Source organism: Panicum virgatum, chromosome 2K (genome assembly GCF_016808335.1).
Source record: "Panicum virgatum strain AP13 chromosome 2K, P.virgatum_v5, whole genome shotgun sequence".
Taxonomy (NCBI): domain Eukaryota; kingdom Viridiplantae; phylum Streptophyta; class Magnoliopsida; order Poales; family Poaceae; genus Panicum; species Panicum virgatum.
In genome coordinates, this window is record NC_053137.1 from 29,767,101 (window position 1) to 29,794,920 (window position 27,820).

At 43.4% G+C, this 27,820-nt stretch overlaps 1 protein-coding gene across 1 annotated transcript; it reads left to right on the forward strand.

Annotated features, from left to right (window-relative positions):
• The first annotated feature begins 3,116 nt into the window (after positions 1-3,116).
• LOC120695220 (Golgi integral membrane protein 4-like) lies at positions 3,117-27,579 on the forward strand. The gene is made up of 7 exons (XM_039978516.1): positions 3,117-3,219; positions 4,146-4,204; positions 4,304-4,396; positions 4,473-4,574; positions 4,681-5,175; positions 5,325-5,429; positions 27,403-27,579. The coding sequence occupies exons 1-7, from the start codon at positions 3,117-3,119 to the stop codon at positions 27,577-27,579; spliced, it is 1,134 nt and encodes a 377-aa protein (XP_039834450.1).
• The last annotated feature ends 241 nt before the right edge of the window (positions 27,580-27,820 follow it).

A 27,820-nucleotide genomic window follows, 5' to 3' on the forward strand; every position in this document is an offset into this window, starting at 1 on the left:
CCTCTCGTTTGGAATGTTAGTTGGTGGTCAAAGGTTCCAAGATGAGGGCATGAGGCTCAAGCTGGATAATATCTTTTGTTCTATTTTCAAATTTTTTGCTTCATTTTCATGTATTCTTCTGCTCCTAAATAAAGTTATTTTTTCATCTATTGGTTGTTCTCTTAAAGCTAAGTTCGTTAGTTAGCATTAGAATTATAAGGCCTTTCTTTACAGTGCTGCAGTTTTTAGGTTTGTAGGTTGAGTATTCTGGCCATATTTGCATAAGGTGTTTTCGAAGTGGTCCAGGGGATTCGAGAATTCCACGCCGTGCAGGTCGAATTCCACGCCATATATGCAGCGGGATGCATTGTTTAGATGTGTGCCAGCGAGTTGGATGCAGAAGGTGGGGGTTTTGTCCCACATCGCCAACACAAGGCATGCGCGGTCAGCTTATAAGCGTGGGTTGTCGCTATTATTTTGAAACACGCACACTTGAGAAATCGTCCTTGCAGATCGAGTCCATTTCTAGGTTCCTCACGTGTTGAGCCCGATGAGGGCCCTTACCCCCTTCATAAGCAACTTTTTTTTACAATCTTTTACGCATTTTATTTTGCAGCAACAATATCTTCCTTCCTTGCAGCTGTCACAGTGATTCATGCCCGTGTCCGTGTGGAGATCTAACAAAAATAGAAACTATTTTTGCTCCCCATACTTATGAAAATATTTATGATTGTAACTAGGGTGGAGATATTTGGTATATACATTCAAAACTCATATAAACAAGTTATGAAAATATTTATGATTGTAACTAGGGTGGAGATATTTGAATTAATGAATTCCCTAAGAAGCAGCACATACCAAATTTATTTATGATAATTTTAGTAGTTCATTTGATGCAATCCAATTAGTTTTACGTAATTTTGCTTTTTAAACACGTGCCACATGCAGACTCCTATCAATTTCAAATATCTGATTCCTTTGTTGATGGCCAAGTAGCTCAATAGTTTCAACTTCTGAAGTTTGATGTCTCCTGACAAGATGTAGATGCTAAATTTGAGATTACAGAAAGGTGGATAATGGAAATAGGTTTGCAGAGATTACCCAAGACATTACCAACATTACTGCAAATGTGACGTCTGGATGGAGCATTTTGAAGGAAACATTTCCAGCTAGGAGTGCCCCTTTCAATAGTTATCATGCTGCCACTATTGCACAGGTACATGGCCTCTGGTTGTATTAGCATTTTAAAGAAGATATGAGAATCTCTCACACATGAATTTTTCCTCATCAGATTGATGAAGGCTATTTTTTGGTGGATCCATGGAAGGTGCTCTGGATGTCAAAATTTGGTTGTAGTGATATAGTGTGGGTTCAATACTCAGATTTGTTTTTACTAAAACATTTTACATTTTTAGGGTGGTCACTGGCATCCTCCGGCAGTGGCTGACGAGCAATTTGGGGTGCCTATATGGAATCCTGTTCTGTTTCAGCTTGCCTCTGGTGAGCTACTTCTTTTTTACAATATTGGTCAAGAGGTCCAGGAGTATGACATTTATTTATGACCTTTTGGCCTCTTATCTCGCATAGAGTAGGCTGATCCAGAGAAATAGATACAAAGTTTGACCTTGTTGTAACTAAAATCCAGAGTATGACATTGTTTTTCCGCATTGTTTTTTAAACTTTTTAGTGAGATTGATCCTAAGAGAATTGAAGCCATGAAGAAAGTTGAGGCTCCTACTTGCAAAAAGGATTTGCAAAAGTTTCTGGGCAAGGTAAATTACTTAAGAAGATTTATTTCTAACTTGTCCGGAAAGATTGATGCTTTTACTCCTATTCTTCGGTTAAAGAATGAAACCGAATTTACTTGGGGGGGCAAAACAGCAAGAGGCATTTGAGAAAATTAAGTATTACTTGTCTTTGCCGCCGGTTCTTAAAACACCTAGGAGAGGTGTTCCTTTTAAACTTTATATAGCGGCCGAAGATAAAGTTATTGGGGCTGTTTTAACTCAAGAAACTGATGGCAAAGAGTATGTTGTTACCTACATAGGCCGACGACTTAATGATTTGGAAACAAGGTATACTTTTATTGAGAAGTTGTGCTTGCCTTTATATCATGCTTGTACTAAATTGCGATATTATTCACTATCTAGTACTTGCATAGTAGTTTGTCAAACCGATGTGATAAAACATATGTTACAAAAGCCGATTTTGAGTGGTAGAATCGGCAAGTGGGCATATACTTTAATAGAATATGATTCGGCTTGTGAACCTTTGAAATCTATGAAAGATCAAATTATAGCGGATTTCATTGTTGAGCATCAGATTAATAATGAGCATGATTTAGAAATTGGCCATATTTTTTGCACACCATGGAAGCTTTATTTTGATGGATCGTTTTGTGAATATGGGAGAGGAATTGGTGCTGTCCTTATATCTCCAAGTGGTGCTGTTTTTGAGTTCTCAAACTAATTAGAAGAGTATTGCACAAATAACCAAGTTGAGTATGAAACATTATTATTTGGCTTGGAGATTTTACAATCCATGGGCGTGAAGCATGTTGAAGCTTTTGGTGATTCGCTTCACGTTGTGCAGAAAGTGTCCAAGGTATGCCAATGTTATAAGGTTCGTTAAACGCATATCTTGATAAGTGCCTCGACATTATTTCTTTTTTTGATTAATTTGTTATAAGACATTTGTCAAGAGAAAAAAATGGACAGGCTAATGCTCTGGCTCAGCAAGCATCTGGTTATAATGTTAGAAAAGGAAAATTCAATATTAGAAAACCAATGCAAATCAAAGCCGAGTTGTAGGTTCTGGACGAACCGGTCCGACCGGTTGCAGCGACCGGTCTGACCGTCCAAACCGGTTTGACCGCCCAGTTAGCGGAAAACACCAATTCGGCCGTGATTTTGATCAAACTTATCAACAAGAAAATAGAAGAAAATCCTAAGAGGTGGCATGAAGTACTATCTGAAGCATTGTGGGCTCATCGCATATCTCGTCATGGTGCTACCAATGTTACTCCTTTTGAGCTTGTGTATGGTCAAGAGGCCGTTTTACCAATTGAGATAAATCTGGACGCTTATAGATTGGCTAATCAAAACGATCTTTCCGCCGTTGATTATTATAATTCAATGATGGATAATATTGATGAGGTGACCGACAAGCGGATGAAGGCTTTGAAAGAGATTGAAAAAGACAAGCTTCGGGTTGCTAGAGCTTACAACAAGAAGATAAAAGGTAAATCTTTTCAAGTTGGAGATCTAGTTTGGAAGACAATATTACCTCTTGGGATAAAAAACAATAAGAATGGTAAATGGTCGCCAAGTTGGGAGGGTCCGTATAGGGTTGTTAAAGTTATCTTCAGGAATTTTTACATGATGGAGACGCTGCAAGGAGATCGACTACCTAGAGCTATTAATGGAAGATACTTGAAGAAATTCCACCCTAGCGTATGGCAAGACGATGAAGAAAAGATGGCCGATTTGTGAAAATCGCCCTTAGCAGTATTTTTTAGGCCCTAGTATTGTATAGCATATTTCTGTTATTTGCTTTTTAGCTTGTAAACACACTAAAAAGCAGGGGGCATATGTTGACAACCAAAATTGGCACCTGCCGAGGCCGACCGGGCTGGTCTGTACAGACCGAGTATAATTAGGGTTTTTGTAAAGAGTCCTTTTGTAATCCTACTCGTGAAGGGTACGTCTTCTCCAGCCTATAAATATAAAGGCTAAGGCCGATTGAGGTTATTCCCAATCGAATCAACTAAAAAATCGCATTACTTTTTTTTTTGTCTCTCAAACCCTAGCCTTTTCCAACCCTAGATTGTTTTCTTCCTTCATCTCTATAGCGTTTGAAGATATTCTGAGTGGCCTGCCGACTTCAGAGCAACCCTAGCGTGACGAGCTCCGACGGGGTCCCTCCCGAGCTCGCCGTTCTAGGCTTTCAGCGAATCCCTGCAAGAATTGGTCTGACCGGTCGGCGGCACTGGTCTGACCGGTCGGCGGCACCGGTCTGACCGGCCTGCCCAGAGTTTCGTGGGTGTTGATCGTTTTGACGATCGTTCGCGCGTGCTAGCGCATTCGAGTGTGTTTGTGCGATTTTGTGTCAATACACGTACCGGGCATATGACAGCTATGACGAAAGAATGCACTATTGTCCTACAGATTTGGACACTGTAGAGTGGCACTATCTGGTGAAGTTTTTTGGTACTCCTGAATTCCAGGTTTGATGACATGTACTCTCTTCTTATGAATTAAAACCACTTCAACTGGAAGCAAAGCTTTCGGGCACTGATATTTTTACGTATCACCGCAATGTGCAGGCTAGAAGTGCCAGGAATACTCAGAATCGGCTTCTTAGAAAGACACAACATCTGGCTGGCTCCAAGCCTTTTTCTCAGTTGAGTTACGAGAAGGTAATAACTTGACAATCACATGTTTATGCATGTTACAGCAGCATACTGTTTGATATTTTATTTCTTGCCAAATCAGAGGGACCCAGAAACTGGGGAAGAGCTGAATGATTTGGACCTTTGGTTGATGACGCACACTAAGGATGGGTCATGGACAAACCAAACATCAAAGGATATATATGTGAGCTCCAACTAAGTTTTTTGATTTCATTTAGTACTTGATGATGCAAAGATGGTAACTGCAATTACAACTCCAATTTAATCCATCTGTGCCTTTTCAATGGCAGGATACAGCAAGCGCCAAAATTTCAGAGAGGGAATCGAATGCTTCATACGGCAACATCGTTAGAAACGTGGAGAGAAACCTGATTTTCCAGAAAGCATACCAGGAAGTCACAACTTCCAAAAAGAAAAGGTTGCATGGTAATGGATACATGGATGTGTACCCAACTAGAAGGCAGCTACTGCTTAAGGACTTCAACAACAGATCCATGACTGAGCAGCAAATTCATGAGGAAAACTTAGCCATTGAGGAATCACTTGGGAAGTTACACAACCACATGGCACGACGAGATGCTGAACAGTTGGAGGAAATGGCAACTTTCATGCAAGAATTTGAAGCCCAAAAGGAAGAGCATAGGCTTGCGATGGAAGCGCTGCAGGAAGAACATAGGAAGGAGTTGGAAGAACTGAGGAAGGCAAGGGAGGCCGATAAAGAAGCCCTTAAGAAAGAGCTCCTCTCAATGATGAAAGAAGCACAAGGAAATGAAGCTTTACACCAGGTATACTAGAAATTTATTGCAAATTCATAACACTAGAAATTGAGAGTACAGATTAGCATCTCTTATGAAATATGTACATGTAGACAGCACAATAATTTAAACTTCCAAACTTCCTCGAGGATTCTATTCTAACCAAAATATAATTGCAGCCAAACAATGATGGAAATAATGGAACTACACAAGGGTCTGGTGCAACCCACATTACTCAACAAGATGAAGAACAAACTAACACTGATGCACCTCCTTTACCTCAGGTATTCCTGATTACAAATCAAATGTTTAGCGTCATTTCATACTACAAATTATGGAGCCTAATTTTTTCACTCCAACTTATTTTTTAGCAGCAGCAAACTCAACCCATATCTAACCAGCCTTCAGTTGGTACTCGCACTACTAGAAGTACTGCTGTAAACAAAGAAGCGAATACATGGGCGTCTTATATTGGTCCGCAACATCTGAAGGAACAATTAGCTGCTAGAAAAAGATCATCTGCAAACAAAAAGAAGGACCAAGTTAGCAAATCACAGGTTCTAGTTGAGGAAACTTCCCCCTTCCTCTGCTTAATTATTCTGTTTCACCTGTCAAAGTGTCAGGTTTTGTTATATGCTCTCAGTCTGACTAGTGCTGTACCAATTACTTGACAAGTTTAGTTTCATATTATGCAAATAACAATGTCTTTCTTTCGTTTCAGGACTACCTGAGTGCACCGATAACTGATGGGAATCGAATGTCTACGCGAAGGCTGCGTGATGGCTTTGCTCAACTCCAAACCAGATCAAACAATGTCCTTGCACAATTGTGTTAAACATTTTATGTCTTCGGGAATGCAGTGTTTTCTTAAATTTGATAGTATTTCATCCATGGATATTGTGTTATGGGTGTGAAATGAAATATTATATTATCATATATTGTTTTCAATTATCTGTTTGGCCAACAAAGTGTGCGTGGAAAATTCATATCCAACCGCTTGTTAAGCGTGGCAATATAGAATTCACCATAAAACATTCCACGTGGCAATAGGGGCTTCATATTATCGCAACCCAACGTTTGAGTGGCAATACAAGAGCCCACCTATAGTCACCGCACAATAATCGTGGCAATAGTGTTGCCCACTTATAGCAACCAAACAACTGTAGTGGCAATACAACAGCCCACCTATAGCAACCAAACAAATATGGTGGCAATATCGGTACCCTCCTATAGCAACTGAACAATTGTAGTGGCAATACAACATCCCACTTATAGCAACCAAACAAATATGGTGGCAATATCGGTACCCTCCTATAGCAACCGAACAATTGTAGTGGCAATACAACACCCCACCTATAGCAACCAAACAAATATGGTGGCAATATCGGCAGCCTCCTATAGCAACCGAACAATACTAGAGGCAATAGAGGTCCCCACGTATAGCAACCATACAATTCTAGTAGCAATAGCGCTACACACTTATAGCAACCAAACTTTCAGAGTGGCAATAGAGGAACGACTATAGCAAATAGAACCGTGTAGCGTGGCAAAAGCGGGATCTACCTGTAGCAACCAAACTATGACCATGGCAACAGAAGACCACATATTACCACGTTTTATGTCTGTTGCAATACACATTTTGCAACGTCCCTTTTCCATTGCAAAACTCCTTATTACCACGCTTTGGTGCGTTGCAAATTGCACCTAGGCCAACGACATCTGCTGTTGCAATACGTTCTATCACCACCAACCAACCGTTGCCTTTTCAGTTAATTGCCACGGTTCATTCCGTTGCAACAGAAGTTTTTTTCCAAATAGCAAAAGTGGTCTCGTGGTAAAAACCCTATTGCTACGGAGTTTTGCACCACCACTTCTAATAAAAAAAGTCCTTTCCAAATACACATATTGCAACAGTTTTAGGCATATTGCAACGGATTTTGTCCGTTACATAACCTTGATTTTCTAGTAGTGTACACAAGATGCTTGAGATGAGAGGTGAGTGTGGGGTGTGTGTGTTCTATTCTCGCCGCCTCCCCTTGTATTTATAGGGGGGAGCCACGGTCTCTTCCTCCAAGAACCGACGTTAGGAGCCAATGGGAGGCCGCCATGTAGCTGGCTGAAGGCGGTGGGGCCCATGGGCTGGTCGGCCGACGGCCATGGCTACCAACGGCCCCCAGCTTTGGCTAGTGGGTTGTCCTGGGCTTCCTTGTCTGATCCCCGTTGGTCTTGGCCTGTCTTGAGTGGTCTGAGCTGGGTTCTTGGGCTACACTTGGTCCATTTGAGTCTAAATCGGTGCTTTGATAATTTCTGTGATTTTATATCGGGCCAAAGTGTGATTGCATCCTGCATATTAGCTCAAAAACACATCTTGCACTTTCTAGAAGGTAAAATGTGGTTTAGGGATTTATTTGGATAAAGATGCTTGTAAGAAATGCAAACTCTTATGATTTTCTGATCAAGTTGACACCTGGAAATGATCGTTAGTGAGCGTCAACAAGGAACAAAAGTACTTGATTCCAAAGAGAATGCTCAGCTTGAGATCTTGGAGGCGACGAAAGAGTAGATTTGTTCTTGGAGAGAGAAAGAGGTGCCGATGGAGAAGAAGATGGAATAGTGGAATCGGATATTTATAGTGTTTGCCCCCAGGGGCATAATGGACCGGAGATTTGATGCGCCGCCAGCACGAGGTACGCAAGGGCTGGTTTGAACACTGTTTGAGGCGTTGGTTCGGAAAGGCAATCATGACTGGAACAAATTTCGGAGCAAAAAGATATAATACTTTGAAACTGGGGGGCATGTATTGACGCCGTTTTTTGACATGTGTCAATATAAACAATAAAATGGAGAAAGATTGCCGATTTGGAAGGTGCCAACGCGTACGGTATGGGAATCGGCCGATAATACCGTTGCCGATGGGCCAAAAGAATATTCCAGATTCAGTCAGATTTCAGCGATCTAGTTTCGATTCGGTTTGTTTTGTTTAGGAAATATATTTCTTTTTTGTCAAGATATGTGTTTGCCGTTATTGGCTAGGACTTGTTAGTTTAGGGTATAATAGCAGTTGTACGGGACCTGAGAAGGTTGATACACATCCAATCAAACAAAGCTTTATAATTTTCTTGCAATTTACTTTCTTTGTCGGCGACTTCACTATTTTCTTTTTTGCGAGTTCTTTCGAGCCGATCAAGGACGTCTCACATTCAAGCGACTTGATTTGCTGGTAAGTTTTCGTTTACCGAGTAAATCTAAGCTTTAGTCAACCGACGCATCATTGTTGCTTCGTTTAGATTTATTCAAAAGTTATCGAATTCGATCTAGGTTTTGATTTCGGGGCTCATCGCTGTTGTCTCATCTAGATTGATTCACAATTTATCGATATTTGCTAGATTTATAGGTTTTTCCTATTATTTTAGCTCTTATTGAATTTATCTGTCTTGGAATATGTCTAATAGGCTGTGGAATCTTGCAATGTTCATCAAAGATATTATAAAGCCGATTTAGATATGTTTCAAGCATCGTGAAACAACTTTATTTAAGTTACACATTCGTAACTTTTATATTGCTGCATGTGTGCAATCGGCTGTCTTGGCCGATTCGCTGTTTTCTGCATCGGCTATACCTTGTGATACGCATTTGTGTTTGTGGCACCCTAGGTGTTCAAATTTTGAAAAGAAGTTTCATAGTAAAATATCATGTCTAAAAGAGGGAATGAAAAGTAAAAAAATAATTCTCAAGATGACTTTAGTAATTAAAAGAGAAAGTATCGATATGAATATATGAAGTTCTTGTAACTTTGAAATCAAGTCGAACATGTACATGCAATTTTATAGGCATATTCAACATGAAAAGATTAACAAATGTCTAATTAAACACTGGGTGTAAAAGTGACAAAAGTCACATGAAATGACAAGTCCTTTAATCGATAGTTTTGAAAATAATTAAATAACTTTGAAACCTTTGCTCAAATGAACTCAAGGCTGAAATAAAAGTTGTAGATCTCAAAAAACTGAACAAAATTTGTATTCAAAAGTTTTTCGTTTGACCTCAGGAACAAGGAGAAAAACTTAGATTACAGCGGAACCCTGTTTTCCCATTATTTATGAAAGTGCCCCTGAACTCATCTCTCTCCTCCCTCTGTTTTTCCCTCATGCGCGGAGGTGCCGTGACACTGCCGTACGCTGGCGTCGCCACCAGGCCGGCCACGCGCCGCGCCCCCGACCAAACCCACCTCGTGCCCCCGGTATCGCCCCCTCTGGCTCCTCCTTTCGCGCGACACGCGCCCTTGATGCCTGGCGACGCGCCACGCCGCCCGCGCTGTTGTCGACGGCCATCGCCGCACCTGTCCGTCGCCGGCCACACCTCCCTCTGCTGTGCCGCGTCCGAGTTCACCTTCCCCTCCCTTCATGCCTATAAATGCCCAAGCCCCCTGTACCGCGACCCTGCTCGCCCAGAGCTCCACTGCCCCCTCGCCATGGCCGGCGAGCTCGCCTCGCCGTGAACCTCCATCCACTGCCCGCGCGACGCCCAAATTGACCCCCCAAACCGGTTTATCCACCTCCCCAAGATCCTCCCTAGCCCTGCCACCCCCTCTCCGCCCCACTGGAGTGCCGCTGCCGGCGAGCAGTGGTGCCGCCGGCCACCGGCGCCCGCGGCCAGCCCTCCTCCGACCGCCTCCGCCCCTAATAAGGGCCTCCGCAGGTGCGGCTTGGCCTCCCTATGCTCCCTCGCCTCTTTCCCCTCACAGCCATGGCTCCCCCTTGCTGGAATCCGGCAAGGAGTGCCGCCTCCTCTGCACAACTCCGGCCAGGGACCCATTCATAAGGAAATAAAACGTTTCACGGGTTTGGCTGTAAAAAGAGACTAGATTAAAAGCTGTGAACTTTGAAATTCAATAACAATTCATAGGAAAATCGTAAAAAATGCAAACTCAATTGTTCTAAAATCTGTGAAACAAACTCTACAACTTTCTCAATATGGCCATGAACTGATTCTCAATATTTTTGGCTCTAGATTTAAAACTAGATAAAATAAGACTTAATTGTTCTAGGAGTTATATACATGAGCTGCATATGATCTTTGGACAGTAACTATGTACCCGAAAGTTAAACTCTGTGTAAAATTTGTAGGCTCAGAAAATAATTGTAGCTATAAGTTTTACTTGGATCTTGTTCTAGGCTAGGAATAAATGTTAAATTTTGTTCTTGATGTTCCAATAAATATTTTTGGATGAAAATTTTCCAGTATTCATTTGATACAAAAAGAACAATATGGTAAAAGTTTGAAAGCTATCACAACTCACTAGCTATGGGTTTTGATTTAATCGATGTTTAATAGTGCTATTCATGATAAATAGTTATAAAGCTTGGAAAATTATGAAACTTTTATTAGTTGCTACATTTGAGTAGATAAACCGGCTGGTAAAGTTTGAGGACCAAATCCTTTGTAGAACAAAAGATAAATAAATGCTTTTGTGATCCTAGATCTACAATGTGTATTTTGTTCATGTTGTAAATGCGTAAATGCTGCACAAAAATTTTGGGATGTTTCACTTATAATTATGCATATGCTAAGTTAAGTAAATGCAATATTAAATATTATTCTGTAGAAAAATGATGATATTTTACTGAAGCATGTTCATGCTTAGAGTAGGCTCTAGTAAAAATTTGAGACCCAGAAACGCTCTAGAACTCTCTATATATTTTAGTCTTATTATATGTAAGTTGTGTTTGTCAAAATTTTTGCTCCTGTTTTACACTTAGAAAAATTCTGATAAATATATAGTATTCTTTTTATCTTATTGTAAACACTCAGTAAAAATTTGAGCATCAGTACCTGCATAATTTGTTCTGTAAAAATAGATCTTTGTTCTTGCAGTAGCTGTTTGTTGTATTTTCATGTTTTATCTGCTGCATTAAATGAGCTAAAATTTATACAGCAAGCACTTTAATCAAAGAAGTATCATGTGTAAAATTCTCAACACCAGAAACTGTATCTAACTTCAGTTGTAAGTGTCACAAATTTATTCTAGTATTAGTTCAGAAAAATGACATTTCTACATATAATAAATATAAGGAACGACCCATAATTACCTTATGAGCTAAGTTAGTTAAATAACTACTCCATAAATAATTGCCCAAGAAAATATAATAAACTTGTTTCGTAACAAAACTGGTGTTTTGTTGGACTACAACTTTATAGTGAAATGAATATTGAAGCTTTATGATTACAATAACTCATACATGTGCATTCATATAGAATCGACCACTCTCATCGATGGAACATATGAGTTAATTCCCGAGTCCGAGAATGAGCAGTGTGAAGCTAATTTGAGTCTAACTGAAGTTGCCAAAGACCCGAACCAACGTTCAGAAGAGTCTAAGGCTAACAGTGCCCAAGAAGGCAAGCCTCGGTGCATTTAAATACCTATTATTTTCAAGTTTATGTAATCTATGTTGTAATTTATTTATCTGTGCATTTATGTTCCCAGGAGTTGATTGTAACCATAGATGCATGATCCTAGGTTCTCATGTACTGACTACCTAGGGTTAAGCTCGATTAGTTGCGCTGCTAATTAGGACCGGTAAAAGTCGAGTGGTTTCCTGCCTCTCGCGAGATTATAGGTTCTGACTTGTTATATACTGCAACTATAAGATTTACGGGCGGGGCCATGGTATGATGTAGTTGCCCCGTCTGTGTAGTGAAATGATGCTAAGGCCGCAGTGTGTGGTCAAATTTGTTAAGCATTTGAACGTACTAGCCACATGCTGAGAATATGGTAATCAGTAAGCTCAATACCTAATTGGACCGTGGCGTGGGACATACCTCCCCACCATCTTTACTTCGGTTCCATCTAGCTAATATGCGGGTACAGAGTCTGCGTACTCTGTAGTCAAGGGCAGTGGGCCTATCCCACAACACGAGAAGAAAGGGGATGAGTTGCGTGGGTGACTTCGCTCCCCATGTGTGTGTGTTAGGTTTGCCCTGTAAGGTTAAGAAACTCGATTTGAATCATCCGCTTCTCACAGTTTGGAACTGCTTAACATTTCTGACACATAGAGTAAGAAGTGGAACAATGATGATGATGAATATGGATGGATGATTAATTGCTTTCCAACATGGATGATTAGAGATAGATGCATACCTAGAATGGCTAATTGAACTAGAATTATGAAAGTTAAAATCTAAAAGTAAGGATGTACTGTTAGATGCTTTTTCGGCAAAACAAACTCCTCCAGTGAAAAAGCCTTGCATGTCTGGTTAAGTGGACCAAGTTATATTCATTGACGGGTAAGCCTTGCTGAGTATTAGTATACTCAGCCTTGTGACTTTATTTTTAGGTATTGCTTTTGAAGATATGTTTGCTGGTTTAACTGCTTTACCTCTAGGTTGGTTTGTGGAGTGGGTTGCTTCTGCAGCTAACGCTGACTCTACGTCTACAGATTGATGTCTCGTACAGGCATCATCGTGACATCATATTATCGTTAGCTATCGTATTTTCATCCTTCCACTGCAATAATGAACTCTGATGAACTGTTGTAGATAAGACTTCTGTAGTACATGTCTTAATTTCAGCACTGGGTTGTAATAATTTTAAAGTTTCGCTGCAAGACTGTGATGTATGAAATGCGTGTTATTGTAATCTCTGGGCTCGCCTTCATGTGAGTTGTTGCTTGTTCGATCCAGGTTTAACATGGATTAGAGTTGCCTAGCGATGATGGTTAGCGCACTCAAGACGGTTTATTTTGGGGTGGTTCCACCACATCTGGTATCAGAGCTAAATAAGCAGCATACCAGAACTACAACAAGATTTTCTAACAACAAACCCTTAAAACTTGACTTCAAAATATGAAGTTTACAAAAAAATTGCGTTGGATGATTAAGGAAGAGTCTAGAACGTAAAGCCCTAAAGAATTAAGGGTATGGTCAAGGTGGCTTATATGATATGATTGATTTCCAGCACATTACTTTCAGCATTTCAATTCAGTACTTAAATTTTATAATGACGCACCTACGTGAAGGCAAGCACGGTAAGTATCCCCAGTCAGCTGAGGGAGTCTGACCTTCCCGTCAGTGATGTGAGCCGAACGCTGAGCTCAAGCAGTGGCCTACTTGAGCTGCTACCAATATACCAACCATCGGTTGATTATATTGGGAGTAAAGGTCTTAGAATTGGAATTTAATTTCCTGTCTACGACGGTATTCAGTCAATACGCTGTTTTCATAGCGTATGCTTAACATTGTACATACGGCGGGAATTGTATGGATACCGGTTCTATAGTGATCGGTAATGAATGAGAACTCTTCCGTGTTAGATCAGAATTTATTTGAATAGGGATGTGTGAGTTTAGTAGAGAAAACCAGTGTGATGGATGAAGAAGGGCTGTACAGGCCTCCTTAGGAGTTTGGCGGGCCTCGGGGGGCCAGCCGACCCTTTAGTTGGCCTGCTAGGTCCTGTCTTAGGCATGTTGCTTGGAGCTAGTCTATCGGTGTCGTGTGATGTTGGGGAGAGATCTCAAGTGAGTTTGCTCCTTGTGCTTTTGAGAGATCTCCCCCTACACTTATTCTTGTACATGCTTTTATTCAACAAAACAAAAGTGGAAACAAGCAAGGACTCTACCGATTGAAAACACCGGGGAGTCTAAACTTTTATTAAATTTTGAAGAAGTCTAAATTTCTTTTATTTTGTTTTTTAGTTATATTCTATTTTTTTTATTTTATTGCCTCTATGTTTTTTTCATGGCAAGCTAGGCGTGATGGGTAACTTAGCAAGGTGGAAGCATGACTTGAGGATGCATGAGTTATGGGATTACATACCTGAAAGAACTTACCTAGCATGAACGATAATGCAATAGCTAAGCTTCGTGAAGCAAAGCTTTGCACTTTGTTCTGCTTAGTACCTCGTGCACCGGTCCTCCATGGAACTAGGGAGTGTTGTATGAGTATTTGGTTGCTGCATGCTACTCCTTGGTTGTTTTCTTTTTTATTCCCTGCAAAAGGTTAGTAGACAACAAATACTCGAGGCATGTTTAAAGAAGTTTTTGAATGGATTTCATCTTTGCCTTGAGATTACTTGTTCACATCTATGCTTTAAGGAAAAATCAGATTTGGAGGTTCAAAAGCCATGGATCCCATATTGTTTTGCCACTATTTTATTTCATCATTTTTTTCAAGAGAGAGATATACTTTTTTTTTCAAAGGGTATTTATTGTTGTTCACCTATTTTTATTTTTATTTTTTTTAGAAAAACTTAAACAAGGCTGGGATAAAACTGCATGAGCGTAACGGGGCATTTTGGCAAAATACTCACAGTGCACCTTGAAAGGTGATTTGTGCCTCCTTTGTACGTTGTGCATTTTTTTCTTTTGAAGTACATCTCGAGCCTTGGTTTACCTCCAGTATGAATTTAGCTTCAGGACTTCCCATCTGTTTGAAATCTGGCCTGCAGGGGTTAGTCCGCAAAATATATACATCCAATGCCTATGAAAGTATGAACTCTGATGGGTCATTAATCAAATTTGACACAAAGTCTCATTTGATTAAAGATCCTAATCATGAGGCTTAAACCAGAGCATACCAAAAAATAGGCAAAAGTTGTATGCATCTTGTAAAATCAAGCTATGCTCAAAAGGAGATAAATAAGAGTGAAGGATTGATGAACATTGACTTACCTTAGCACATACCTGAGCATACTTACCAGTAGCATATATGGATGGAAGTCATGGAGTTGCTGCATTGGTGGCATGGTAGCATATGGTTGTTGACGATTCCTCCCTTTGATGTGAGCTTGAAGCGGAGGAGAGCACTCAGACCATCCCTACTCAGGCGAATAACAAGGCTAGGTTGTACACATAGCCAGCGTGTAGAAATCATTGACCTTGGTGGCATGATCCGTTGGCACAATGCTTTGGGATTGGAGGTGCAAGGTACGTCTCCTTTCTTTACATATGAGCATGTGCCGAACGATGTGGAGTAGCAAAGCCCCGGATCATAAGAGGAACATTCCTCTTCTTTGCGTGCATTGGGGCTGCTAGTGATGCTATGCAAAGCTGGCAGCGGATGAGAGTTATGGCAAGGCTTTGCCAGCGCACGAGAGTAAGGTTGGGTGGAGCAGGCGGTGAAATGTTTTTATGCTGAAGTGTAATGCCACAGATTGAAGGTGTGCACACAAGACAACCTTTGAGCTAGCTGGCTCACTCTCACTTCCTTCCTTTCTCACACCCCTTTTATATATATACCCCTTTTTTCTCTCTCCTTTTTTTCTTCTTTTTTCTTCTTTTTTTTTTACTCACTCTCTTCTTCTTCTTTTTTTGTTTCCCTTCTTTTTCTTCATTTCATTTTTTTATTTTTCTTTAGAAGAGCAGGCTAATACCAACCTTGGTACGAATGGATCTTATTGCAGGGTGATTTACCAATCTCCCCCACACTTGGACTTTTGCGTCGTACGACACTAAATCAAGTGTGCGGTGTTGGTGCCTTCTTCAGAATGTGCTCCATCACAGATGTACCAAAGTGTTGATGCAGCTCCCATGTTTCCGGTCATCGTATGTCCCCTGTTCTTCTCAATCTTAACCTGCATTGGTTAGGGCCAAGAATACCCAAAGGTGCATACTAGATTGAAAACATGTTCATGCTTATTATAAAGAAGGAGTTTTTTTATATACTATATATACTCCTCCTTTTTTTCTTTTTGATAATCTGGGCTGTCTCCCGGCAGCGCTTCGTTTAAGGTCACGAGCTTGACCATGGGGGCTTCTTCCAGCAGCTATCAATTGGTGATGTAACCCCCGCCTTCACCACCATCCGTCGATCGTGCTTAAGCTGCAAGGTTAGTGCGATGGCGCAACCACGAAATTTACAATGTTTACGATAAACAAAGGCATCTACAACCATCCTTCTAAAAGTTTTTCTAGAGAGTGCTATAAGGAGGTTGCAGCTCGTGAAGGCATTCGTGGCGCAACAAGTGGCTGACTCTGGAGAGGTGCTAAAAGAGCATGGTTTTGGTGATTCCAGGATGAAGCTGCCATGCTCGTCTATAGAACCGTTTTCTTCACACTCCAGAGATAGTGCCTTTGCAGATTCCCTGGCCCAAGGGTTCTCTGTCTCAAGAGGTTCATCGTGGAAGATCATGGTTGTATCCTGATTATGATCAGGATAATCAAAGTGCGGGCTAGTGGGATGAGGCTTTAGCTCTATAAAAGGACGTGTTGGCTGTTCATGAATGGGTAGTTCAAGGGTTTCCTCGAAGTCATCCTCCTCCTGGATGAACAGCTCAGCGTCTTGCTCTAAGGAGGGTTTAGAGGTATCAACGGGCATGACCGCCAACACTTCCTTGAATGGTTCTTCTTGGGGAGCTGGTTTGGCCAAGGAGTTCGTGCTTTGGCCGATGGGCAAGGTGTAAGATCTTCCCCCAAGAGATACTTCTAGTTTCCCTAGAGTAGAAATATCTTGGAAAAGCTTTTCTACGGGATGCCCTATGAGGATGTCGAAGTCTTGGACTTCGAAGACATGAAAGTCTAGAGCGATCTCCGTTTTCATGTGTCAAATTGGAACATCGTGCATAATCCCAATCCCTTTTATAATGCAGCGTGGTCCGGTTCTAAGGAATTTCGTGGTTGGAGTAACACGTCTTTCACCCGAGTGATCGGAAGCGAAAGAGGCAGAAATGATGTTCACCCCAACCGTGAGATTGTAAAATGCTGTGACTGCAGTCCCTTCTATGAAACATGGCATGGTCAAGGAGGGGGCGTGAAATTGAATTATTTCAGATGAAGTCTCCCCTTCTTGTATCCATTCGCTATTCATGACAGCGGCTACCCTCTTTATGGTCTCTTTAAGGAAAACCTTATCGAGACTACTTGGAGGGTTTAGAGGGACTGGTGGCCTTTTCTGGAGGGGATATAATGTGGTGTTGCCAAAGTCTTAGAGTATATGCTCCTCAATATTGAATGGGAATTCTGGAGGAAGGATTTCTTCCTCCTCTGGGTCTTCTGGTTTGGGAGAAGGTTTGGCTGGTGAGTCATCATGGGTAGTTAGGGAATGCATGGACTCAGCTACCAGAGCTTCTTCCTGGATTGAAGGTGCAACTACTGGGAGAGGTTCTGTGAAGGAAGTGTTCTCTAGGATACGATCCAAGAGTGCCATCCCTTCGGACGTGGTTTTGTAGGCAAAAGATCCCCCAGCAGTGATATCAAGCTGTTGGGCTGTTTCATTATTCAGCCCCAACTAGAAATGTTGAAGCAGCACATGGTCGGGAATGGACAAGTCTAGGCTGGCATGTGTAAGCTGTGTGAATCTAGCCCAGGTTGTACCAAGGGTTTCCTTCTCATCCTGACAAAAGTCGAGGATTTCTTTTTGTAGGGAAGCGATGCGAGAAATGGGAAAGAATGCAAGACAAAACCTATTTCGCAATTCTTCCCATTCTCCGTTTACCTTTCCTATGTTATGGGTGTACCATAGTTTTGCTTTCTCAGCAAGGGAGAAAGGAAACAACTTCCACCAAATTGTTTCTTGTGCCATGCTTGCAATTGACAAGCAAGAGCACATCTGCTCGAACTCTCGTAGGTGGTGGTAAGGATTTTCAAGCTCATATCCTGAGAAGGGTTGTTCCCAAACCATGGCTATGAAGCCAGGGTGAAGTTCAAAGCCAGAAGCTGTGATTGGCTTGGATGACTGTGGTGGCTCTAAGAACTCGCCCGAGGGAGCAGAGAGTTGGTGGATAGAAAGGGTGTCCATGGAATAAGGACAAAAAGAAAATAAAAGATAAAAGAAAAGACGCACGAGCAACTAGGTTCGAAGATAACTACAGCAACCGTTCCTCGGCAATGGCGCCAGAAATACTTGTTGGTATTTCTTGATGTTCACAGATAAGATCCGCAAGTGCACGAAAGATACCATTGTAGCACTTCACCCGGAGAGTATTCAGGGTATTCTAATTTCACTGGGAACAGAGGTGCACTGATCTTCTAGCTAGAATAACCCGGGAGAATGAGAAGTAGGAGAGCTTCGGGTTGTGTGGTTTATCTAAGGATAAGAATTAAGGTAAGGTAGACTTAGGTTTGTCACTCGTTTACTTCGGGCACCGGTCTGACCCAGGTATGTTAGGGTCCTCCGGCTTGTTGCTCTACGCCGTACCCGGACAGGGGAGTGCACTAACCACGAAGCAACTTCATAGCGGACTGACGGGGCTATCACCACCCACGGTCTACCCCGCAATACTGTGGAGCACGAGGAAAACAAAAGATAATCTAGAGCCTAAACACCACTCTTACGCCTTCGATTACTTACTCTAGCGTTGCGCAGGGTTTACTCGTCTTTATCAGGGGCCCTCTACTAGAGTATCCGTTACGAGAACGGACGATGAACCCGTAAATGAAAGAATAACTTAAGAATACTAAACCAAGAACTTAACAGAAGATGAACTCCGGATACTTACTCAAATACTCGTATCCGTCGAAGTACAAGATGAAGAGAGGCCGACACGTCCGGCTCTTCTACGATCCTCAACCTCGCACACTCCCTACTCTAATGATACAAGTGGAGCACTACTACTACTTTTCCTCCTTGCGTATGAGAATGAGAGAGAATGGATCCATTGAGAGGGTGTGTGGAGGCCCTTATATAGTGTGAAGAGGTCGTTTCTGGTTGAGATAAGCACGAGAACATTGATAACCGACGTTGGGATGGCGGTGGCGACCTTCCTTCCAAGGCTGAGGGGGCTGGGAACCCGTCCAGGTTTGGCCGAACCAGGGGTTCAGCCGGCCCCACCTGGCCGCCTTTGGATGAGTGACTGTTAGGTGGGCCCTCTTGAGTATTACGCCGGTGCCAGGCTTTGTTCATTGGTTTTCTCTGACTTGTGGGCCCTTCTTTCTAAGTGTGATGCAGGATTAGATATTATGTGCATTTATGTTGCATATTTTATATGCTTTTGTCTTATTCCGTGTATGGGTGCCTGCAATCCAAGAATCACCAAAACTTGAGGAAATGGTTAGCAATAATCCCTATAACTACTTTTGATGGTTTGAATGTTAAGAAAAGATGCAGGAGTTGACGGCTTTATTTTTGACTTAAGGACCATCAACAGCACCCACGAAATCTACAATATTTACAATAAACATATACATCTACAACCAACCTTCTGAAAATTTTGCAAAAGAGGACCTTGAGTTGGTTGTAGTCCTCGTGTGTGCACGGTGCACTAAGCATGCCTGACTCTGGAGTAGTATTGAATGAGCACTATTTTTGTGGCATCTCAAGAGTGAAACTCCCGTGCTCATTTGTGGAACCCTTTTCTTCGGACTCTAGAGTTGACGCCTCACAAAATTCCATGGCCCATTGATTCTCCATCTCAAGAGATTCATAGTGAATGGTTGATGTTGATTCTCGATCATGGTCGAGAACAACATATTCTAGGCCAGCGGAAAGAGGCTCAAACTCGGTCAAGGGTGATGATGAACGTTCATCTTCACAAGAGTGAAGGTTACCCTCCGAGTCGTATTCTTTAGAGGATTCTGCATCTTCCAAGAATACGGGCTCGGATGATTGGAACGGAGTTGTATGCACCATCGTCTTGAGTAGATTTTGCTTGGGAAGAGGCTTTGCCAAAAGATTTTCTAAACGAGGAGTAGTAGTGGCCGAGTCGCTTTCCCTAAGCTTTTCATCTAGGCTCCCATGAGGTGCCAGAAGTTTTTCTAGTGGGAGGCCTAGGAGAAGATAAAAATCAAGGATATCGTAGATGTGAAATTCTAAATGCTCCTTGATTTTGTCTATGGTGATAGGCACGTCCATTGCAATCCCCTGACATTCAAAGTACAATCCGGATGGACTTTTAAAGTACTTGTCGGTTGGGGTTAGAGGTTTGTTACCCACAAGAGTATCCAAGAGGCACTCAGGTATGATGCAAACCTCAGCAACAGGGTCATGAAGAGCTTCTACGATATTTCCCTTCATAGAACAAGTGATAGTTGCATGTAACACCCAGTTTATAAAAGGACATAAACCGAGCAATCATATACGTGCCAGGATCAAGTCACACGTATATACAATAGAATGAACAGTATATCACAGCACATATCACGTAAAAAGATATAATAAAGCGAGTACGAATGTTATTTATTACATAAATGACAAAATGTCTGATACAAAGTATGCGAAAGCGTAAAACAGGTACGGAACCCTCGGAAGCTGGGCGCCACAGGGACGTCGACTAGGAGACGAACGCCTAGAAGTCCTCATACTCCTAGTAGCTCCGGGTGAACTCCTCCGCGTCGCCGGGAACTGAGCAGCAGTAGGGTGTCCCCAAAGAGAACAAGAGGAAAAGGGTAGAGTAGGCAAGAGTGAGTACACAACTTGTACTCAAAAGTATAACAAAAACTATGAGGCTCTAAGGTTGGCTGACTCAACTGCATTAGCTTTTAATCTTGGCAAAATTTTATTAAAGCTAATTACTACAAGTTGATGAAATTACCATAACCCAGTTACATAGTAATTAATCAAAATTAAATTATGAACTACTGAGAACCAAACCAAACCAAACCAAACCAAGCCACCCGGGGAACCCCCCCCTAATCAAAGGAAGATAACCCCACTAATCAAAAGGAGGATCTGGGCCGCTCATAACCGTGAGCACGGCTAGTATACCAGTTTTACACTCTGCAGAGGTTGCACATCTTTACCCACAAGTCGTGAGCTACGCTAGTTGTTTGTCACACTTCCTTAGGTGAGATGGCTAGCAAGCACACTACGAGGCCGTTACAAAGAATCTCGTTGGTAAGGAGTAACCGCGAGGGTTGGATCGGCGATGATGGAGCAGGTCTAGTGGGCGTCAAGACACGTAGCACAGACGAGGCCACTCAGTACGAGGGCCATAGAAGCTTACCACCCTTGCCTCGCAGGTAAGTTACTCCAAACCAAAAAGACCTAATTAGTAAACCAAGACCATCCCATTCCAGTCTTGTGGTAGCGCTGTTGTCCCAGGTTGTCGCTCTATGAACCGGTCCTTATGGAGAGTGGCCAACCAAGCACTAAGCACCGTGCTGGCCCCCTAAACCAAGTTTCTAGAAAAACCAATTTTTAACGAGACGTGAGCCACTCAAGCATAGAACATAGAGGGCCACTCTCAGAATTAAGTTGTATATACCATTAATCAAATTAATTAAAAAGGACCAAGTGTGTTATAGCGCGGCACCTAGCACAACTAACCAAAATGCAACCCAAGGGATATATAAAGGATAAATGTGGCTAGGAAATCCTTATAGGCATACAATATTAAAATGCAGTATGAAAATGTATTTAAAAGTGATAGGTGGTGTTCATGTTATACTTGCCTTCCTCAAAGTGCTCCTGCTGCTCAAAGTGTCCAGCGGAAGCTGGCTCCTGGTACTCCTTCCACTAATCAACGTCTACTCACGATCGCAACGCTAAAACAAGTCCAGCACATACACATACATGCAAACAAAGGCAAACACTAAGAAATAGTACAAAAATACATAAAAACAATACATACAACGATCGTGTGGACATAAAGAACACCTAAAACGGAGCTAGAACGCGAAAACTAGGGCTAAAACAAGGTCCAGGGGCTAAACTGCAAGAAAACAGGGATTCCAGGGGCTTCTGTGCAAAAACTAGGGACCTAAACATGATTAAACCGTAGCTGCAGGGGTTAGCACGTAAAACTGCCAGGGGTGGACGGCGGCTTCTATTTCTGGAAAATGCAGGGGCCTAAATGCTAAAAACAGGGCCTATATGGAATTATTTTTCAACTAGAATGGACTGCGGGTTTATTTCGCAGAAGTCTGAGGGCTCTTTAGCAAAAAGGCTAGGCCGAAGGGGTATCTTCTAATCTGGGCCATCGGTTTTGGATCTGACGATCCGGACCCGATCTGGATTGGATCTAATCTCGAGCGTCGGTCTCAGATCGAACGGCTCGGACCTAACTGGGCGCAGGGGCGGCGGTGGAGCTCGCCGGGGAACCAATTCCCGCGGTGGCGCGACTTGGGAACTCGCCGGACTTCGGTGTTTTGGGTGTTCCCGGGCTCAAATCGACCGGGCTTTGGGTCTAGGATGGACTACACGCCATGCATAATCCACCTATGGCCTTAGCAGGGCTAGGGAAGGCTCGGAGCGGCGTGCGCAGTGGTGGTGGCGGGTCTGCGCGGCGGTGCTCGCCAGCGTGCGGCGTGCAGGCCATTCCGGAGCTGGATTGAGTGTGCAAAACGGTCAGGAGGGGACGCTGATGCTCACCGAGGTGCAGAGCGGGCTGGACGGCCGGGCAGGGTCGATGGCGACGTTGACCAGTGGCGGAGCGGAGGCAGAGCTCGCGGACGGGGTGCTGCAGTGGTCCTCCGGATGCCTGGATCTCCACAGGCAGGTGCGGCGATGTGCTGCGAAGGTGTACCAGGGGTCAGGACGAGGTAAGGGTTACCGGCGGCGAGGAAATCGGGGCGGTGGGCCGACTTACCTGCGGCGGCGTCCGGCACAATTCCGGCCGCTGCAGGTGATGTGGTCAAGGATTGTGGCCGCAGGGTCGCTCCTGGTGCTCGGGTGGAGCTTCTGCGGTGGCTCTTGGAGACTGGGGTGCTGTGGGTGGTGAGAGCACGGCGGAGCAGAGGGTGCTGCGCGGCGGGGCAAGGCAGTGGGGTGGCTAGGGTTTGGTACGACGGCTGCGGGATGGGAGGAGGGCGCAGAGGGTCACGGCCACTTAAGGAGGGTTCCGGGGATCTCGGCGTGTGGGCTTGGGAAAATCGCGGCGGAATCCTCGGCGAGGATCATGGCAGCCGTTTGCGCGACAGGGATGAAAAGGGAAGGAGAAGCTGACATGCGGGGCTGCTCTGTCAGAGAGAGGAAGGGGGTGATGCGCGCAGGGTGGTGGTCGGGTGCGCTGACATGCAGGGCCGGCGTGACAGGCACCGAGCGGGGCGCGGCGCGTGCGGACGCGGGGCGCTGGGCTAGCTGACGGGTGGGGCCCATGTGTCAGTTTGAGGGAGCGCGCGCGTGGCTAAGGCGAGGCGAACCGGGCTGAGCGCGGGGAAACGGGCCGCGGGGGCAGAACGGGCTGGGCTGGTAAGGAGGAGGAGGTGGGATGCTGGTTTTGATTTCTTTTCCTTTTCTATTTCCTATTTCATACCAAACTAAACCTATTTGAATTCAAATAAATTTGAATTCAAGCCTATCCACTCAAGCAAAATGAAAACCATGCACCAGCATGAATGCACAAACAAGTTAACCTAAAATAAATTTTAATTACTTGTGAAATAAAAATTAATTAAATGCAAGGCTAATCATAATAAACCTTAGAAAATTAAATAAACTCAATTTATTATTTAATGCTGAAATTTAAATTAGGGTGTTACATTACAGAGGTTGGGCTAATCCAAATTGCTTCGGAAACACGCTTTGCCTCCTTTGGCCAATCCATTATGGGTGTACGATGGGAAATTATATCGAGGGTCTCATAAACACACATCGATTTCATAGGCTCCTCATGCCTAAGATGATTCAAGATGTTTTGGACGTTTCGTAAAGGTGCATCCTCGAATCGAAAACAGGACTTCGAAGGTCGAATTTCTTCTTCCCCTGGTGTTCCTGGGTCGGGCGTGAGAATATCTAAGATCTCTCTTCCTTCCATTGGAGTTATCTGAGCAAACGAACCTCTAGCAGCGATGTCGAGGTTCAGGGTAGATTTCATGCCTAAACACGAGCAGAAGATGTTCAATGATACATCCTTGGGTAGAGACAAGTCTGGGCTGGATGCCAAAAGGCACAAGAATCTAGCCCAAGCTGCACCTATGGACTCCTTCTCTAATTGTTTGAAGTCAAGGATATCTATCGGTAGGGAGTTTATGCGTTTATCGCGAGAGAACGAGTGACAAAAAGTCAGCTCGAAGCTCTTTCCAATTACCGCACATACTTCCTATTGTGCGGGTGTTCTATTGCTACACCCTCTCTGTGAGAGAGAAAGGAAACAACTTCCACCGCAAGGCCTCCTGTGTCATGCCTGGGATTACCAATCTCGAACACAGTTCCTCGAACACTTTCAAATGATCGCAAGGATCTTCACTAATCGCTCCAGAGAAGGGTCGATTTCGAACCATGGCTTTGAAGGCAGGGCGGGGTTCAGCGCTTGCCGAAAGAAATCGATTCGATGAGGATGATGGCTTCCAGAACTTGCCCTTGGGGTTAGAGAGCCGTGAAAAGGATGGCTGCTGCATGGGTAGCAGGGGTAAAGGTAGAATTGAAGAAAATGAAAAAGATACGAGGATGACTGAGTCCGAAGATAATGTAGCTGCCATTCCCCGGTAACGATGCCAGAAAGCTTGTTGGTACTTTGTAACATCACGAATAAAATCCGCAAGCGTACGGATACCGCTGTAGCTTTCACCCAAGAGTATTCCAGGGTATCGTATCAACTGGGGAACGTGAGTACACAATCTACGGGTTCAGGCTCATCCAAGGACACGCACACTGGTGTAGGAGGATATGACAGATAGGACTTTCTAAGATCTAGAATCTATGTTCAGAAGAAGAGATCACGTCGCCGTTATAGTTTGAGCTACTGGTTTCGACCGGCTTATACAAGCCGATAGCTCCAATAATACGTGCTCTATCTGATATCCGAACATGGAGGATTACTAGGGCTCGAACTGGGCTGTCACCACCTACCGGCTACCTCTACAAACCGTGGGACTATCAGACAACTGAGTGGTATAGTCCAGCTACACCACGTCTACACTATTCCCTACTAACTCTAGAGGCGATTAGGGTTATCCTTTTCTATCCGGAGCCCAACTCTAGAGTCAAATGCTACTCTCTAAGCATACACATCAACTTATACAAGGCAGAGATGATAACTTGCAATCTAAACTCTAATTCTTGATAAGAAAGTCTCGAATACTTACAACCGAATAAGCATCCGTCGAGGTACAAGCGGAGAAGAGTGCCGACAAACCTGGCACTTCCCCTGACTATCTCCCTCACTCTCGTAGAGATACAATTTGGAGAAGAGCGCCATTACCGGCGCCCCTCCTGAGTACCTCTACTCCTAAAACGCCCTAAGACAACTCTCACTCAATTGAGAACTCAAAACAAGATGTTGTGGTGTCTTCATTTAGAGCCCCTCCCCTTATATTTATAGGAGGGAATCACCCTCATCTCGCCTGGGGAATAAGCCAAACCGCCGTGGAGCACCAACCATGAGATGCCACGTGTCACTGAGAGTCGGTGGGGCCCATGGGCCGCCACCACATGGTTGACCGTTCATGTTTGTCGGCCGACCGTGGGTTGGGCCCGTTTGGCCCGGTCTTCAGTCAGATGGCTACTAAGTGCCCCCCGTGTCATATATATGGGTTTGGGCTTGTCTTGAGTCGATTTGGTAGCTCTGGTGGCCCCGTAGATCCTCGTGAACGCGTCTGATTCATCAAGAATAATTTGTTGCCTCGAATCAATGACGTGTCACCTTGCTTTTAGGGTGCATTCTCCTCTCATTTCCAAGCATGAGTAACCTGCACACAAATGTACACCAACACTTTGTGGAATTCGTTAGCAATAACTCCTACCACTAGTCTTGACGCTCGTCTTTCATACGCTCATGCAGGAGCTGATGGCTTGCTCTGATGGTCGGGTTTGTATCTTGACGCTTGAAGCATGTTTTAGCTGCATTTCTGCCTGAATTCCAATATAGCAATATTTCTAAGAGAAAACGTGGAATTGGCTCTTTCTGGATAACATATGTAGGTATAGACTTTATTCTCATGATTTTAGGCTCAAGATGATGCTTGAAATGAGTCGTTAGTGAGCATCAACAATGGCATCAATTGGTTCCACCCGATCTCCCCTCTAGGGTGGTACATAGGATAGGACAATGGGTCATAGCAACCATGATATGCTTTAATATACCTTGGCTGGTCCCCTCTGGCATATACAAGCACACTCCTATCAAAACTTCTTTGTGGATCATTCCCTTCCATCCAAATAGCAACAACTTGTGATGCGGTTGGTGCATTATATCTTCGTTGGTCAGGTGTGACATCTGTGTTTATCTCAATACAGTAGTCATCCAAGTTGGGAATAGAACAAACTCTATTGAAAGTCTGAACATATGGATTATCCTGTACTATCTGTAGGATATTTTGGATGATGTTGATATCTAGGTCAGGGGACTGTTTTGATCTATGTGCCAATGTATGATCTTCCGTATCATAAAAGTATAGCTGCAAATGCCTTTGACCTTGGGAACCTGGCACCAAGTGATCCATTCGATGGTACAATCCTCCTTTTAACTCGAAATGTATAAATACCCATCCCTTTTGCAGTGCTAACTCTACGATCAAGTGTAACTCCAAGACTTGTGAAGGAGAAATGAGAGTTGAAGTACCGTATATGTTTTCGGAAATATTTTGCATCATCATGCACTTGACTTCTGAACAATCTTTTTATTTCAGTAGGAACCTCTGGTATGTGTATATGTATCTTGCCTTTTCTGCAACAAAATCCGAGGGGCTATTGAAATCTGTTTGCACCACAGTATCGGCAGTCAAGAACATTCCTCAATTTATGTCTGGCTGGCAGGTTCTGGTAAATTAAGTCATATGGATCTTCATGAACATTGTCTGAATTGGCACCCTCACCAAACATGCGATACGACATGTACTCATCACCTAGGTGTGCAAATAATAATAATATTGTTGACAGGCAAATTTGGCACCTGCCGAGGCCGACCGGTCAAACCGGTCTGGTCTGTACAGTCCGAGTAGAGTTAGGATTTTTGTAAAGAGTCCTTTTGTAATCCTACTTCTGAAGGGGTACGTCTTCCCTGACCTATAAATATAAAGGCTAAGGCTGATTGAGGTTATTCCCAATCGAATCAATCAAAATATCGCATTACTTTTTGTCTCCTAAACATTAGCCTTTTCCAACCCTATATTGCTTTCTTCCTTCGTCTCTACAGCATTTGAAGATGTTTTGAGTGGCCTGCCGACCTCCGAGCAACCCTACGTTCATGATCTCCGACGGGGTCCCTTCTGAGCACGCTGTTCTAGGTTTCTAGTGAACCCCTGCATGCACCGGTCAGACTGGTCGGCGGCACCGGTCAGACCGGACTGCCCAAGGTTTTGCTGGTGTTGATAGTTTTGACGATCATTGGCGTGTGCTAGCGTATTCAAGTGTGTTTGGCGCTAATTTGTGTCAACACACTTTTTGGCGACTCTGCTGGGGATCAGATTAATCTGTTTTAAAACCGATCTAATCTAAATCTCCAACAAGATGGTCTCCTCTGAGAAAGCTATAGTCAGTGAAGTCAACATCATCAAGGCGACCATGGAGGAGCTCGCAGACGACGAGCGCCAGGCCTACCTCATCACTGAAGAGCACTTGAAGGAGCAATTCCTTCATGGATTCAAGGAGTGTGCCGTCCTTCAAGTTGAACGAAGACAAGGTTGAGGTACTTCCTATGGACCCCTCTCAGTTAGTCAAGCAATTCTCTCTCATGGTAGATTCGAAAATATCTACTGCACAAGTAGCCGCTGGAGAGACTTTTGCTGGGCTTAATGATGAGATTGTGGCGCTAAAAAAGGGTAAAAGTGTCGAGGGTGGCACTTATTTTCCAGAAATGAATTCGGCTGGTGTATATGCTACCCAAGATCAATTCTATGGAATGCCACTGAACTCGTTCCCAGGGCAA

What these genes read in the sequence shown, in the direction of transcription:
- LOC120695220 (XM_039978516.1), top strand. Translation starts at nt 3,117, where the DNA reads ATGGATAATATTGATGAGGTGACCGACAAGCGGATGAAGGCTTTGAAA. An exon ending in TTGGTACTCCTGAATTCCAG is followed by an intron (nt 4,205 to 4,303) that starts GTTTGATGACAT and finishes CGCAATGTGCAG; the next exon opens with GCTAGAAGTGCCAGGAATAC. An exon ending in AAACATCAAAGGATATATAT is followed by an intron (nt 4,575 to 4,680) that starts GTGAGCTCCAAC and finishes TTTCAATGGCAG; the next exon opens with GATACAGCAAGCGCCAAAAT.